Genomic DNA, 17,421 nt, shown 5'->3' on the forward strand with positions numbered 1-17,421 from the left:
GTGGAACTGTGAATGGCACCTCCTGTGCCAAACATCTGTAAGAACCTGCTGCACAGCGTAATCGGCTACTATACTTCGTCTTCCTCCCAGCACGCTGTCATCACCACTTTCACCCCATGACCAGTGGCCTCATTGCATATCTTCACAATGCTTACCCATGTTCACCCATGCTGATTGTTATCACATGCCAGTCCAGACCTTCAACCTCTCTTCATCCCATGAGTTGTCACACCAGCTCAGATAAGTCCGCACACCTGCTGTTCCCACAAAAGAAAACTGAGCCAACCACAAATCCTGTCCGCTTCTTTACAAATCCCACTTCTTCCTTACACACTGCCACGGGCTCTCATCCCAACCTGTTGTATCTGGTGACCTCTCACAACCATTTCCGAGGCTTTACCACTCACTCTACCAGGCACACTTTCTCTACATGACAGTCCAAGGACCACTTCGAGCAACCACCACCACCGCCCCAACTTTGTTGTCATAGGAATTCTCCTAGCAAGCAGGAGCAAGTAGACCGTCTTCTGAAGAGCAGTGCTCTTGATCCCCACAGATACCTGAACTGCAAAAGTTTCACAGATGTAGCCTTGCCATGTATTCATTCAGCTTGAGTGTCAATTCTACCTCAGCATGAGTAAGGCACCACGCCACCATGCTGCAGCTGCAAGTCCTACACAACTGCCGCTTTTTCTGGTATCACTGCTGCCGCCAAATTCGTGTACTCTATATTCATGTCCCCAGCAGCAAGTAAACCTGCTCTTAATAAATTAAGCAATGACAGCTATCGGAATCCCTCATGAGACATTGATACTGCAGATACACCGAGATTACCACACCAAGACACCACTCCCGACGGCTTCTCGCACCAGCCACCTCCACCTGTCCTTTGCATTGTTCCTGCAGCTAAGCTTGTGAAATAACATGAATCAGCTGCGACTGATCGTGCAGACACCAGCTTTTGCTGTACTATGCCAGTGCCATCAGAGCACCAATGGATGACACGGTCCTCAACATCAGCCCTTGCTGGACCCTTGCCGTCAGCATACACCTGCCTGGTGCACCTCGGCCCCGATTCCAAGATCCGTCACACTGGAAAAACATATGTATATTCAACATAACACTGTCAGTGGGCAAGACTGCACGTTTCATGTACAGCCACAGGCTTGGTCTTCCCATGGCTATGTCTTCCTGCAGGCTCGCAGCTGACAACCTTCAGATAGGCAACTACGACTGGCATGTACGTACTTCTTGAATCTATGCAACCCACCGCCCATCCCCAGCACCACTCTCAGCCTTGACCTCTAAAGAACCGTATGTACCATTCACCCCAACATGAACTCGACCAGGACAGCCCAATTGGCCCTATGAACTGCCACCATGTGTACGCACTCTCTTATTCGAGCGTTTCTTTTGCATATATTATTCAATCGCACTGCATGCTAGGGGAAGTACCTTAGCAGAAATGTGCCAATCAGCTACATTATCGCCAAGGACAAAGAAAGCTGTAAGCAAATTTGTGCATGTATAAAATGCTAGCACAACTGGCCTGTGCAGCTGCACTTGCGAAATGCTCTCAGCTTCAAGGCTATTTGGCTTCGACGAACCATGACCGTGGCATCTCCCTCTCCTCAAATGCCTCCACATGCTTTTCAACTCTGTCTTGATTAGCAGCCTATGGCATTATTCTACATGTCGTAAGAGGAGGGAATGGCTGCACTCTTTGCGTGCATCATAAGTGATTCATAATCCCATACAAACAGTAATGGCCTTCCCACAACCAGTTTTCTCATCTGCCATGGTCCCATTTGTTACATGTGGTGGCATAAAAGCCGGCTCTGCTTGCCATTCTAGACAGCTCACAATGAAAGGCATGGCACACTTGATGAAATTGCTACCGAGCAGCCATTAGTAAACCTTATGGAGGTGCATGCGCTCGCCCGCCTTACCACAAATTCGCATAGTAATAGAGGCACACAGCTCCTACACCTTGCTGCATCTACGTCAAGAGTGCTGGAACATGAGCTGCTACATTTGCCACCCCAATTAGGTCCTCTTGTCGAAATGCTTACTGCAAGTTTCTTTTATCCGACCATTCCAAGTTCCAAGGCGATTTCAGTAACAGGCACTGACGAGGACACAGACAAGAAGCAACAAAGGCTTGATGAAGTCTGCACACCCTATTACATGGCAAGCATGATGTATGGTGCTCACAGGTTGAAACACAACACTGCAAGAGGGTGGCCGCCGGTATATGCAATGTCGCGTGGGAGCAGGGTGATGCAGTGTGGTATACCGCGAGGGTGAGAGCGTTTTGTGCATAGGCTTACTGCTTCCAGCTGCCAATGAATGAGACTGCGGTTCCCCGCAGCGCCCCACTGATGCTGCATGCCTGGCGCGCTAGAGTGTGCCGCCAATGTCGTCACACTGTCTGCTCGCATGCTCTTGTTACACATGCCCTTCCAATATGGCAGATATTCTGTGCACGTAAGGCACATTTACGTTCACCTTAATAAAATGAATGTCTGCATGAAGGAATAGCAAATGTTATTCTTTCTTTTTTTTTTTCTAGAAGGTTACATTCTGCAATAAAGTTTGCTATTCCTTCGTGCAGACGTTCGTTCTATTCAGATGAACGTAAATGTGCCTTACGTGGACAACACATGTGCCGCATAGGAAGGGCATGTATAAAAAGAGTGCGTGAGCAAATAATGTCGTGAAACCATCGGCACGCTCCAGCGCACCAGGCTTGCCGCGCCCCTCCGGCGCTGCAGAGAACCGCAGTCCCATTAATAGGCAGCCAGAAGCAGTAAGCATACGCTCAAAACAACCTCACTCGCAAAGTACCACAATGCAACACCTTGCTTCTACGAGCAGTGCTGCATGTACTGGTGGCCACGCTCTCAGTGTCGTGTTTCAATCCGTGAGCACAGTACATATCTAGGTAATGCAATGCATGAAAAGAGCCTTTTTTTATACAGGTGCAAAAAAAGAAATACAACTTGTGGAATATCGGTTAATAAATTAGATGAACAATTACATATTGATCGATTCTCGTTTTATAAAAGGACCACTAGAAGTAAATGATACAATAAACAAGAAACAGCAATAGAAAACTAGCTATTCTGCAAAAGCTCAGGACACACCATGCAATGCCACATAGAAACGAAGTAGCAATACAGCAGTGCAAGGCACTGGGAAAAAAATAGCATTACAACAGTTTGTACAAAGCATACCATGACAGACACACTTCACTAACAACAGCTTTCACATGTCATTACTCGCACACAATAACAGTGAAAAATACATAATAAAATAAACAGTCCAATGGTTTGTGCAAAGTGTTCTACTATAGACACTTTGCAAACAATATCAGCAGACAGGACTATTGATCAGTTTTTAAGCATGTTGATGACCAGATGCAAAATACAAATAAATAAAAATGCCACATTAGTGATTGAGAAAGGGGGAAAAATTAATTATACCCTCACACTACTTCAGCTTGCGGCCAGACCAACAAGCCCCAATTCAATGTTATCAATAAGGTAGAAAAACTCAATTTTATGACCAGAGCACACGCACGTAACAAAGCAGCTCCCTTCTCAGCAGCAGTCTACAAGACTTGGCACAGAACCATTGCAGTTAGATTCCTACAAGAACATGGATGTGCAGATACCAAAAGGAGGACATGCCTGCCTCTAGAGTCACCAACATCAATAGTATACTGGGCACAGTTTTCAAGCAATCCACGACTGTATGGTGAAATAGAAAAGATTCCCGAGAACTAGAAAGGGCGGCTAAACTTTGGCCATGCTAAAGAACAATTGAGCACTGCACATAGCGCTAGCCAATAGCCATGACAGCCTGCCTGCTTGCCACTGCCAGGCAAAATAAACAAACTGTAATTCACCCACAATGACAGAAAACAGAACCCCTGACAAATAAGTGGTCAACATGCATGCAGCATCAGCAGAGAACATTCCTAACAAAAGCTGAAAACACTTTTGCAGCTTTTAGTCTGTGGTGCTCTCCCGATTTTCGTTATATGGGAAAAATAAAGGCAAATTTCAAATGTCGCGATGTTAACCTTTCCACCATGTCCAAAAGAAATATAGGCTTCGATTATACCACTCAGCAATAAAAGCTCAGTAGAGCAGACACCTAATAGTTTGCATTTTTTTTTTTGCGCAGCTTCACTTCACTGAATCTATGTGCCTGTAATGCCCACTGGCAAGAACAAAGAGATTGCCACAAATAAAAATTGCATCTGCTGCAAAAAATATGTGTGCAGGAACAAATGTAACAGATTGTCCTCATTTATCATCAGATGGTTCCTTGTGCTTTAGTTTCACATGGAAACAGTATTACAAGCTAGCCTAGCAAAAAGTCAATACGAAGTGCGACACAAACAAAAGTATTGCTATCATTTGCATCTACAGCTTCTAGACCATTCATGACAGGAGCTTCTGTGCAAACATTCTGGCAATGTCATTCTTGTCTACGACCTCCAGGGCAAAGTTAGTTAGCATAGAGGGTAAAAACTTAGTCACAGTTGTCTTGAACAACTTCTCGTGATCACTGGGGCCTGAATACTTAAGACTTAATGCTGTCGCAGCACTTCAGCACCATTTTTGCCAATATCGCACACCAATGCTTATGGTGCCGCATTGATCAAATTGCATTGATCGCAATATGGCATTTAACAGCAAGAATAATTAGAAATCTAAGCTTTCAAACCCGGTACACAGTCGACGACAACTCCATTACATGTTTAAACGCAAGCACATTAACCTTGCGACTTGTTCACAATGTGCAAAACAAGAACACTAACCGATACATATATATGTTGTTTTTTTTTTCATGTGGCACACGACTGGGGCTCTCGGCCAATGCAGCTAGTTCATTGTATAAAAGTAAGCCAATGAAATCCTACAGCGAAGTAAGGGGCTCTTGAATGCAAAACAACAGATTTGCTATGACAGCCTAATGTGTGCTTTACTTCACAGACAGCAGTCATTGCTCTATTACTATATCCTTCATCCCAAGCCACAGTTTTAGTAAGGCGAACAGGTTTTGTCACATTTTAAGACTTCCAGAAGTGCATACACTGCCATTGCGACTTTTCCGCATAGGTGCTTCGACAGAGAGAGCGCTGCAAGCCTGGATTGAAATGCGAGGCGGCTCAGAAACTATACAAGAGACTATGGTGTAAATTATGCAGAATGAAGTCCCCACTGCTCTCTCAGTTCAAACATTGCTAGTATTGATGCACATCAAGAGAGTTCATATGATTAACTACTGCAGGCAAGAATAGTTTCAGCTCGCTGTACACATTTCGTAAACTCGCCATTTCACCACAAAGGATTCCTTTAAAAGATCAGTAGTCAGTCCCTGTAGGCCTTGTACATCTACAGGTGGAATCAAAACTTCTCTACAGAGTTCCCAACATCACAGATGTAGGATGAGCTGCCTACAGTGAAGAATACACACTGTGCCTGCAAGTCATCACTGCTGTACAGGCAGTGATTTTCTGAGGGCGGTGGGTGTTGGCAGTGCATAATGTGAGGTACATCAAAAGCACAAGCACCAATGAGCATGTGCTGACAATGAAAATATATGGAGCTTGTGTCCGCATAAATTCCCAAGACATGCACGTACTTGCCATCCTTCATGCTGACATAATATGAAGAGGTTTTTCGCGGAACTAAATAGTCTGCAGCATGTACGACTACTGTGCCAACCTGTGCTCGGAAGTACCTTGAAACTTCAGGCACTCTCTCAAATTTAGATATAAACAATTCCTGCAAAGTTTCTGACATCCCTGAAAATGGCTGGGGCACACCAAGAACACATGTCTGAAAGCATGCCTTGTACTGAATTTCCATCTTCGCTTTTGCAGATGCTATGCGAGCAGACATAGTCACTGTTCTTTCCAAGTTATGATACATCTCTCGCATAATGCACCTCTCAGCTACCTGCATTGGCACAAACTTCGCCGCAGAAATAAGACGCAATACAAAGCCATTGCCATCTTCAAAGGGAAATGTCGATGTTGCCCAAAGAGGACCAAACATGCGTGTTGACTTCGGCAAGTGTAGCAGTTGGTGGACATTAAATGTCATTGAAGATTCTCCATAAAGTCTTGACATATGAGCAACAAATCTCAGCAACAGCTCTTCTGCCTCATTTATGCCACTTGCAGTAACAATATCTTTAAGCAATAAAAAAACAGCTTTCGAAAGCAGAGAAAAATGAGCCAGGAAACTTTGTGCAAGCACACCTGAAAGGCATGGAATACTATAAAATAAAAGCCAATGCCGCCATTCAACAGCCTTCCAAAAAGAACGCTCCGAGAGCGGTCGCGGTGTTCGTCCGAATGGTATTGGTGGCTTGATGCTACACAACTTCCCATCCAGCAATTTCAGCTCTCTGCCAATGTAATAGGCAGATCCTACAGATGAAAGCCACAACTCAGTCAGCTGTTTTGTTACACCTTCTAAAACACAATGCATATAGTCTGGGGGCAAGCCCCACACAAGGTCTAGACTTTTTAGCTTCATCAAAGGAGATGGCCCCTTAATACCAGCGACTGTAGTTCTCTGGTGTACAGCTTGAAGCATCGCCTTGAAAACACCTTCATGCGTCCTTTCTGGGGCTGGCTCTGCATGGCACAAGTACTTCAGTGTTCCTGCAAATATAAGCGCACAAATGCAAAGGTCATCTCCTGAACGCATCAGAATAAGCTATGAATTACATCATATGGCAGTATCAGCAATTCAGCTTTAGTAAGTCTTCACTCACATACACTAAGTATTCCTGCAAAATAAGTGACTCAGCAATCGGCCTTTGTCCATATAGCATAACAAAACCAGATAAAATATGGTGATTGCAGCTATTAAAATTGGTAAAGTGTGCAGAGCATGCCACCTAAACATAATGTGATGTGGTACCACTACTACTGGTGGCAGCACAGAGCATTGCAGCAATGGTGCTTTCGGCAGTACAGTGGGAAAATGATCAGCGATGTAAATAAGAGGGTTAAATGAATTCTTGATGGACTCTGCAGTTAATCCACCAATGTTTAAACCACAATGATTTTTATGTTTCTATAAGTGGTTTAGCACACTAGCTTAAAAAGCCAAGCATTCAGCATAAATTTATGTGCGCTTTTTAGGCAGATAGCTACCATGCCCAAGTAATTAACCACTTATTTTTGATTTACATTTAAATCATTTAAAACATTACCTTTCAGTGCATTCCCACTTTATTCGCATACATGTGGCAGCTAAATCTGCAGTAAAAAACTGTCAAAGGAAACAACAGAGATAGACTCCAATTCAGTGGTGCAAGCTAATGTAGTGCTTTTAGGGATGAGAATATCTTCAGATGTCATGTTTGTAGCGTAGAGAAGTGCAGAGCCATGATAAAACTAAGCCAGCCCTGATGCAAAGGTTATCCCTCTTGCGAGACCGCTTGCAGATGGTAATACGAGCACGTCGCCGCAGTCAATGACATCAGACGTCACAGTAACAATGCTTTGATGGCGAGGAGGTAGCGCAGTATCTTCTGCAGCAAGCAAGTGAAGTGGAGCATCATCTGCATGAAGTGAATAGGTCGCGTCGTTCATGTGGAGAATGCGTTGCCCGCAGCAGATGGAGGCGGAGGCCATAGAAAGAAAATCCCATCCCAATATGAGCTGCTGGGCACACGAACTTAGCACTGCAAATTGTACGTAATGCAGAAGTCCATCAATGGATATACAAGCAATGCACATGACAGTAGGTCGAATGGCGGCCCCTTGAGCAGCGAGTAGCGTAGGTCCATCATAGGGGGTCGTAACTTTCCGAAGTCGCGAAGACAATTCACGGTGAATAACTGAAACACTAGCACCAGTGTCTATCAAAGCTTCTACTTGTACACCTTCTACTACAACCAATATCATGTTGCACGGACGCGATAGAGGAATTTCTGTTCTGTCGTTTGATGCAGCTTTTCCTCCAAAAGCCGGACGACGCTCTGCGAATTGAGAAGCAGGTCCAATTGGGGACGTGGAGTGGCGAAGGGGTGATGGCGAGCAGCGTCTCGCAGGACGGTACGTCGGAGCCATCTTGGATGCTACATTAGGCGATGGTGAGCGGCCGCGTGGTGGAGCATAAGGATGGCATTGACCATGGAGGCTCCCTAGACAATGGAAAGTAGCTTTGGGCGAAAAGTCATCCCGTTCGTATACGTCATATCCGCAACGCTCGTCTTGCTGGCGCTTGTGGCAAAAATGTGCTATGTGGCCACGATAGCCGCAGTAGTAGCGGATGGGACGAGGAGGATGCCACAGCGGATAGCTGGTTTGGCTAGGTGCGCTGGTAGTCATGGAGGCCATGTGGGCCGGCGTTGGTTTTGAAGGCATCAGTGGAACGATGACTGGAGTAACTGCGACAACTTGTGCATATGTTGGCGCGGTCCAGATATTTCAGTAACTCAACTTGTTTCTAAACTTATGCTTTGATGTCATACATATAATTGTACCCATGAATTTTGCACTGTACCATGTTTATTTTTCAATTTTTTTTATTCAATTTCGTTCCCGGTCATCACAGGAGGTGACCGGAAGTGCTGCGCAAGAAACAAGAGTGTCCCTCGGAGCTCGTGCTACTAAAATGTATCACTTTTTTTCTGCAATTTCTGCTCGATTTATTTTGACATTGCATAGCAATGGAAACAAGTATCAAGCACCAGCATATAAAGTAAAATATAAACATAAAGTAATAAAGCAAAAGAACCAATGTTCTGCTGAGACTCAAACCTGGGTCTTTTTTAGTGGGAAGCAACCATTCAACCCAACAACATAACTTATCGCAGCACAACTACTGGCATTACCATCTTCTGGCTTATTTTTTTGGAAGTTTCTTCTGCATCACTCCAGCATGGCACATTGAAAACAAAAAGTGCAATGCATGAAGGAAGAAATAAATTCACCGACAATCAGGATACTCCCTAATGCAGAATTGGAGCACAGCTCTATACATGTTTTCATTTCGCAATATATTGGCTGGCACAGACAATCAGTCTTGTGCAGCCCACTGCAAACAGAGTGAAGTACGGCGCGACTGCCTTGCTAATTTAGAGATTGCGGGAGCCAGCGTGTGTGTGACGCGTGCTTGCGAATCACAGCAGCAGCCGCCGGCAGACCTCCTAGATGACGCGCACTACTCTGGCACCGACTCGTAGCCATCATCGCTACACTACACTTTTCTTCTCATGCCTTCCTCCTCACATCTCGTCCCCTGCTGCAGTCCGCATTCACTCTTTCATTCTTCGCTGCGGTCATTTGCTCAGTTACGCCAACGCTTGCCGCAGAACAAGCGCCTACGAGCTGCACTCTGCAATGAAGATGAGCCCTTCCTGAACAGGAAGCATCTGCAACTTGTAGGGCAGTAGCTCCTCTATGCATGCCGTCTCTGATCTCCGAGCTAAGCACGCCTACGCCAACCAAAGCCACATCGGAGAGCAACCATTGAGATTTGTTCCATAAACAAGGGCAACGAGACCTAAAATTACATGCGAGTTTCGCCACACTTTTTGCAATGCATCTAGAATTGTCGGCTTACCAAGACTGCTGCTTGTGATTGCAGCAGCATAGCTTAAACTCCCGTTCCATGCACAGGCAAAAGCACTTAACTTTTCTGCTGACCTACACACTAGTCCTAAAAAGGGCTTTCAAGTACCTTCTGAAAAAAGTACCTTCTGAAAAAGATACAAACGGAAATTGGCTCAGGAATACTAATGTTCCTGTGGCTTCATAGCATGCTGTCATAATGCCATCACTGATAGGTTCAGCTGAATTGTATGTTCTGCAAGTAATAAATTTGCAAATCGTCTGGCTGAAGCCACAAATTAATCCATGGGTATCATAGCGCTATAGGACACAGAGAAGACGGAGGCAACAGCATGAGCGCTTGTCCTGTTGTCTCCCTCTAGTCTGTGTCCTATAGCGCTATGATCCCCATTAATGTATCTAACCAACTAGCACAAAGAACCATACTTCTAAGCCACAAATAACTTGCTCATACGGAGATAAATTATGTTAAATTCCACTACCAGTTCTCTAAAGAAATGGTCTATAGAAAATGTCCTGTAAAAAACAATATATACACTGCTTTGAGAAAAACTAGTCAAAAATTGCCCAATGTGGCATAAAAACATTGCAACTATCCAGACCATTTAGTAGATGGGAACATATGCAACAAAACTTCACCCACCCAGCTTTTCCATCTATCAAGATAGATCTCCAGCTCTAGCCTCGGTGCTGGACAAATAAATACACTTTCTATGATAAATGTGTAAAGTTAAGCTTGCACTCAATTTGCCCTCCACTTGCTGGTTCATAGTACTCACTTAATATTTTTGCTTCTGTTGCCAATAAGAGTTTGACAACACCAATTCAAAGTGCTTTGTAGCTATGGGCACTAAGTACCATGCGTGCACTCACCTTCTACAGCTGTGCCTCTCTCCAAACACCAACTACAGCCAAAGTAGCCGTTGAATTGCTTCATGTTCAGAACTGCAGCTCTAGCTGGCGAATCAACACAGCAAGTAACTGCATGGACCGCTGATTTGATTCGTCTTCCACCATGGGACCATGTAAGAGTTCCAATATTGGCAAGCTCTTCAACAAATTTGCCAATGAAAAGATGCATTGGAGGGTGAACTTTTGAAAACCACAGAGCGCCAATTGCTATATTTTGCCACCGGACTTGAGCAGGAAGCTCGTTCAAAAGAATTTGAATTGGCCAAATTGAATATTTGCTCGATTCAAAAACTGGTGCACCATCTGTATTGAAGCACAGTGTCAAATCTGACCAACTCATATTAAACTGTTTCCTTATGCTTCTATACAAATCACCGTCAGTGATGTCACTGTATGTTCCTGGTATAAAGCGTCGCGATGCCAGCAACTGCAAGTTTTGAAGCAGTGCACCACCAACATTCTTCAATATATCTAGCATCCGCTGCCTCATATCAAACATCAAGAAGAAACTCCCAGAATGCTTCAGGCTCTGAAGCGTCTTCTCCATGCCACATGACTGACAAGTCACCGACACATTTTCTTCAGATCTTGAGAACTTCCCCAAATATTCATGACAAGTGTGACAAAAAAAATGTAGCTTTATCAGTTCTTTCTTGTCTTTCCAGAGCTTTCGGAAGAAATATGTGCTTCCAGGCACTACATTGCTTCCTAACAGGGCATTTATCAAAATTAGCAGACCTCTAATTTGAGCCCACGTCAGTCCAGCACTGACAACATAAGCTAAGATGAGCAACAGTGCCTCTGCCTTTGTCGTCGACTGCGAAGGGAGCGTTTCCTTTGAGAGTTTCAAGAAGTACTGCTCAGGGGCATCATCCAAACCGAACTGTTCCGTGTCACAATCTTCGGCTGCACTGTCACCTTCGCTGTCATGTTGCACCTGTGTATGGTCGGCCTCTTCTTCGGTTTCAGAGCCGACATCCTGCATGGCAACACTGGGAGCAGGAACAGAGCATTCATCTTCGTCTCTCTCGTCTCTTTCACATGTGTTGCTGGCATAAGGCATTGGCGGTTCATCATCAAGGCAGCTAGCAGCCATGTCTGGTAACATGCTCAGGTTGCCATCCCGAGATGCATCTTCAGAAACACTGGCTGTCCGATGAACTGGAGAGTCCTTTGCACAAACAATGGTCGCTGCCTGCTTGTTTGGTGCAACAACCTGGAAAAAAAGGCCTTCCAGTCTTAATTAAGTGGTAATTACTTTTACTGCGTACTGGGCAGATAAATTACAGTGGAAGTGATGTGTAATAAACAGAAGTATCACAACTAATAATAACACAAAGAATAAGTAATATAATTGATATCCAAAACATTAAAAAGGGTCACACAATGGAAGGCTCGCTCTGGGCTGAGGCTTCCCTTGTTCAGCCATTATTAATAATTGATATTACAATATGTGTATAACATGCTGCCATATAATCAGTTGCAAAATACTCAATTCAGGTGGTTCGTAAGGCATCTTAGAAGCAGGATATTCTAAGTGCACTGTACACAGAATCGTATGAGAACATGACACTTAATATAACCTGGATTAATTTTAATTGCTGCGCTCAAGTTCATACCGACATGAGCAAAGGATGAAATTATGACAAAATAGAGAAAACATACGCCCATTGGAAGCAACACAGTGATGCTGTTTTGTTGCATCATGTGCATTAGTTTAAAATACAACTAATCCTGTTTTCCAATAATACAAATGGCTGCTGACAAATCTCAATGCCAAGGATACAGAAAGCTCCCCTAAGCTATCAAGCTAATATAATACAATTTATTATATTTTATCACAATTGTGTGCTTATTTATTTGTTAAATCAAGGAGTGCACAAGTACTTAGAAATGCAAAGATCTGACGGCAAGGGAAAGAATCCAACGAGTTGGCACAATCCTGCAAAAGGGAATTGATGCACTGGCCTCTTGGGTCGATGTGGTAATAGCACGTGAAAGAAATGTATTATATTTGAGGGCAACAATTACCTACATTGTCACATGCTCAGTTATTGCTTATGCTCATTTGCCTACACAAGCAATCGAAATCAGAGATAACTTTTGCAACTGCGTTGTCTATTCTAGATTTGTTACCTGAATATAGGGCACAGCAGCAATTCTTCTGTGGTAGTTCAACGCGTTCAAGCCCAGTCTTTTTTTTAAGCTTGAGAAAAAGAGACGCAATTCGCTGCGGCTCAGCTACGTCGTGATTTTAAGTGACGCATTCTCTCTTTTGACCCTGGTGGTCGTCTGATGCTCTCGCAGTTGCTTTCACCGTTCTAGACTAGAGCCTTGATCAAGCTCTGTACGAAAAACTACACAGGACTGTTTTTACTTTCTGCCTGCATCGTAAAGCGGCGCCGCGGCAATCGTCATGGGAGCCCTGGATTAGGGGCCCCGCCAACAGTCCTCTGACTAGTCAATAAAGATGTTTATATTTCTCTGCACAGAACTCGACTTTGTGCTCGGCTGCAGAACGCCACAGCCACTAAACCAAAGTGGCATGTCAAAAACTGCCCCCCCCCCCCTCCACCCAAAAAGAACTTGTTATAATCACTGAATTATCAGTATTGCACGTACCTTGCTAGCGCTGCGTGTTTTCGCTCGCTTGGCAATGCTGCTGAGGGTCTGCTTTGGTACTTGATCAGTTGAGTTCGGTTCCAAGTACCGCCTGTAGCGGCCTCGCGTCTTCTGCGACATGCTGCGCGCAAACACTAGCAGAGAGCAAGCTGGGCCTGCGGCACGCTTATTACTGCTGCTGCAAATACTTGCGGGCAAACACAACTAAGAGCTAGCTTCACCTTCGGAATACCACAAAACTTAGTCGAAACCCCAAAAGGAGGCATGTACAAACCGAACCACGCGGCCGACTATCCAAGATTATGGAGCCATGCGTGAGCAATGGATATATATTGTGTTTTGTGAGATGGAAAACATTGATGGTCGCCACCTGGCCGCTGCTTTTTTTTCTTTGCTAGTAAACATAAACTTGTTTCGCCGCCTGCCGTCAGCTGCAGAAAGCAGCGTTTCAGGGAGGGCTTCCGCGCGTTGCCCACTCCTAGGATAGGCGAATGCCCTCCTTGAAACGCTGCTTTCTGCATCTGACGGCAGGCGGCGACACAAGTTTATGCTTGCGCAGTGACGGCAGCAGCTTGCATTCTCATATGTGCAGTATATTTGCACTTTGTTTCATAAAAACCAAACAAGTAAATGTGCGAAGTGTTATACTAAATGAATTCGATGCAAAAATGCGATCGTTTTGCAAAATTTGAGCAAGAACAGTGCAGGGATGAGCACAAAACCTTTTTGAGAACACGCGCAGCGAAATATTCAGGACCCTGTACTTAGGCTGATGCGGCCACTTATTAGCGTTTCTCTCTCTTACGCTCGTCTAGTATACCTGTGTTGAAACCAACAATCGGCATGTCGTATAAGCTCACGTCGAAATCATGCCGTCGTCGTCACGCGATGGTCGTCACCGTCGTCTTGCTGATGTCGTAATACGCACGCTCCTGTCAGACACAGAGCTATTTGTATTACACAAATATGTACCTGGTAACGCTTTGCGCAATCCCAAACGAGCCCGCTACATGCAAATGTTTCGCATAACATTGATTCCCACTGTGCGTGGGATGAACCAGCCCGATTCAGCACACTTGTGGATATCAGTGTAATTATCCACACTATACCGAAATTATAAGTCATCCTTTATAGTTCTTTTACATGACTTTTGATCTGCGTTCTGTAGATTATGCGATGTTGGCGAAAATCACAGAAGTCAAGATACATGTGCAGGGTGCTCTAAACGCTTTCCAGCACTTTTGCCGATCATCATAAGTTGCAGCACTCTAATACATACATATAACTACAGCGCTGTACTCTCGTATAATCAATTCTTCCCAACACAAGTTCCATCATTAATGAAATAGGGGGAGTCGGGACCGTCACAGCAGCATATGCATTGCTATATCTCGCTGTATAAACAGCTTCCTGAATGTCCACTTGTATAAGTCGTAGGATTGTATACCTCCGTATCACGCATAAGTATTCGCATGTTTTGTACAAACACTCAAGCATGAAGCACTATGCATTATTGCTCTTGGCTTGCAAGAACTAAGCTTGGTTCATATTTTAAAATGTTAGTTGTTCGCTCTAGAATATTGAATAGCTCTTAAATATTGAACCCTTTTCGAAAAATAAACCAATTGTGAGTAGCGTTTCCTCGTCGTCGTGTCGTCTTTTCACCGTGTGTTCGTCCTTTTTAGCGCTACCATCAGTTTTAAAGAATCGCTGTAGAAGCTTGTGCATGACCATATATGGAAAAGTTACAGATTAACAACCGTCAAAACCCCGAAGCTAGACTAGCCCGTGCGCTATAACAACAACCGCGGGACTGGGAATTAAGCCAGGGTTTTTTCGGGAGGACAACGAACTAGAAGACCGCAATATTAATTAAGGAAATTAAAAAAAAAATAAGAAAAAAACGCAGGAACAAGAAAGAAAGGAAGGGAAGCAGGAAGAAAAGATGTGTTTGAGGATGGTAACTGGGCGCATCCAACGCAGCGTAGGTCGACAGTCAATCGTGCTTCAAGCGCCGCACGCTTCACAATTAAAATATTTCGAGGATTCACGATCGAAACACCATGTAGCTTACCAAAAGTGAAATAATGCAGAAAAGAGCAAGCAAGTTGTGACTGCAAATGTGTGCCAAGCATAAAAGTTGTCTTCACTTTTGTGTCCAGCTGCATCAGTGTACACGTGCAGCGCCCTAAAAAGTGTTCACTGCCAACTTTCAAAGGAGTAATTTCACGACGTGGCAATTCCACTTCCACAGAATAATTGCATTTTCCCTATTATTATTAGCTATTGTCGCTGTTGTCAATTGAGATAAACTTAAATGTATAAGAAAATCATGGGGTATATACAATGCCATATATACAGAGTGACCCGTTATGCAATATGATACGAATACCGAATTTAGAAAAAAAAACAAAAATTCATCTCGCTTTTATTACACCCACTCACCTTGCCGTTTTAATCTATCTTGCATGTAATTCTCGGAAACTTCCCGTTCGTCGTGCAAAATTAACTTTTGACGCAGATGTGACGAAAGTCTGCATTAAAAAAGAAAGATTAAGAAAGTGCAGCCAACATTTCCTAACCTTATAACGGCATCATGGTGGCTCATTTAGTGTGGACACCTGTTTCACATTATTTAGCACGCGTTTTGAATGAAAAGGCTCTATTGTGCGTCCCGCAAACAGCTACACTAGCACGAAAGCAGTGTGGCACTTTCGTATGTTCGCGCCTTAGATCACATGACATTGGGTAATGTCGTCAATAGGACGTCACATCTCAAGCACGTGGTATAACGTGAACACGTGGAGATTGCTACTCTCTCAGTGACAGTTCGCTTGGTTCGCCCGTGCCTCCTAGCTTGCCGCCACTGACCTGAGCTGCGTGACAATGTTTGCGTTCGTGCAATACGAATTCGATGGCAAGACGGCTGTCGTCAAGCACTGCGCCATAAGCGACTTCAAGCCCAAGAACGTTGCCGATTTCCAGCCAACCAAATCTTACAGCGTTTACTGGCCTGGAGACGACAACACAGACGGCGACTTCTATGAAGCGCGAATCCTGCATCTCGCTGGTAAGTGACACGTCAAGCTCCATTCGTACCCTTTCGTAGTGATGTCCTGGATCGAAGAGCGTACGTTGTGTATAGGCAGCGGCCGTAGTGACATAACTTAAGTCGGGAAGCAGCTTATCTAGACCTTTTCACACAATGTGTGTTACGCCTCGAAAGTGGCGGTTACATTACCTGTATGTGCATTCACTTGGAGTCTTTAATTTTCAATATACGCTATCGCACAATGATTGCACCATGAGCATTTCATGTAGGCGTGCTTCAAAACGGCTGTAGAGTCTCCAAAAGGCGGCGTCTTTCCTTGGATTGTAACGGCGTTGTCGTGCTTGCAGGAACATTATGCAAGTAGGCCTTGTAGGATATTTGTGTCTGCGTGTGTTTGGGTTGCATCCCACAACGTTATATTATCTGCAGAATCGATGGAGGAGATGCAGGCCTACATGGAGAAGCGCCCCAGGAAGGTGTTGGTGGACTTGCCAAAAGGGCGAAAAAGGAGCAAAGAAAAGGTAATAATGCCTTGTTGATAATTGCATTTGCTGCATGCAAGGCAGAAGGCTAGAGCACTTAATATTATGTGCTGAACTGCCTTACGTCTTCAAAAAGTAATGACAGTGATGTCCAACCTGCACGGAAGTCAATGTGATTGCATCACACATACTACAGCGAAAAGAATGGTAAAAAAATTTTTGGAACACCTGCAAGCATTCCGCGTGCTAATTAGTGATAGTGGAATAAGTCAGTAAGTGATGCACCACCATTCACTTAAACCAAGCACTTTCCACCTTCATAACACTCTGTAGATGTACTGCAAGTCAATTTCACATCGCCTCTAAGACAACAGTGTGCTGATAAGGCAAAAGCAGACAGTTGGGCAAGTTTGCATGGTGGCAAAAGAAACAGCTAGAAGAGACAAATGCGATGAAAGCGAGAGGGTGGAGTGCCCACTCTGAACTTATAACTGATTCAAAATCTTGTGACGTCTGCAGGAGAAAGAACAGAATGCAAACACAATTTTATTCTTAATAATGTTTTAGTTACTTTGGCAGCTGAGATCAGAAATTTTTTCATGGTAGGTCACAGTACAAAGCCTTCACAGAATAATTTTACTATGTAAACTGCAAGCCTTTTTGTAATTGAAGCCTTATATATAGCATTGTGCATGCATAACATACTCCATATTACCAAATAGTTGTCTAAATAGTAAAAA

The 17,421-nt window shown here is 44.1% G+C and overlaps 1 protein-coding gene across 2 annotated transcripts; it reads right to left on the reverse strand.

Moving 5' to 3' along the window:
• Nucleotides 1-930: 930 nt before the first annotated feature.
• On the reverse strand, nucleotides 931-13,339 carry LOC140214141 (uncharacterized). Of its 2 annotated transcripts, XM_072285502.1 has the most exons (4): nucleotides 13,148-13,339; nucleotides 10,487-11,741; nucleotides 6,584-6,688; nucleotides 931-1,092 (listed from the first exon to the last, which is right to left on the reverse strand). In XM_072285502.1, the coding sequence occupies exons 1-4, from the start codon at nucleotides 13,265-13,267 to the stop codon at nucleotides 1,088-1,090; spliced, it is 1,485 nt and encodes a 494-aa protein (XP_072141603.1). In that variant the 5' UTR covers nucleotides 13,268-13,339; the 3' UTR covers nucleotides 931-1,087. The 2 variants fall into 2 exon arrangements, 1 of the variants encoding a protein (XP_072141603.1); XR_011891092.1 differs by lacking the exon at nucleotides 10,487-11,741.
• Nucleotides 13,340-17,421: the final 4,082 nt, after the last annotated feature.

Source organism: Dermacentor andersoni, chromosome 11, assembly GCF_023375885.2.
Source record: "Dermacentor andersoni chromosome 11, qqDerAnde1_hic_scaffold, whole genome shotgun sequence".
Taxonomy (NCBI): Eukaryota; Metazoa; Arthropoda; class Arachnida; order Ixodida; family Ixodidae; genus Dermacentor; species Dermacentor andersoni.

Bases quoted from the DNA above. Each gene is read 5' to 3' on its own strand.
- LOC140214141 (XM_072285502.1), bottom strand. From the start codon at position 13,267: ATGTCGCAGAAGACGCGAGGCCGCTACAGGCGGTACTTGGAACCGAAC. The intron at 11,742-13,147 runs GTACGTGCAATA...CTTTTTTTCCAG, and splicing joins AAACACGCAGCGCTAGCAAG to GTTGTTGCACCAAACAAGCA. The intron at 6,689-10,486 runs GTGAGTGCACGC...TTATATTTGCAG, and splicing joins GAGAGGCACAGCTGTAGAAG to GAACACTGAAGTACTTGTGC.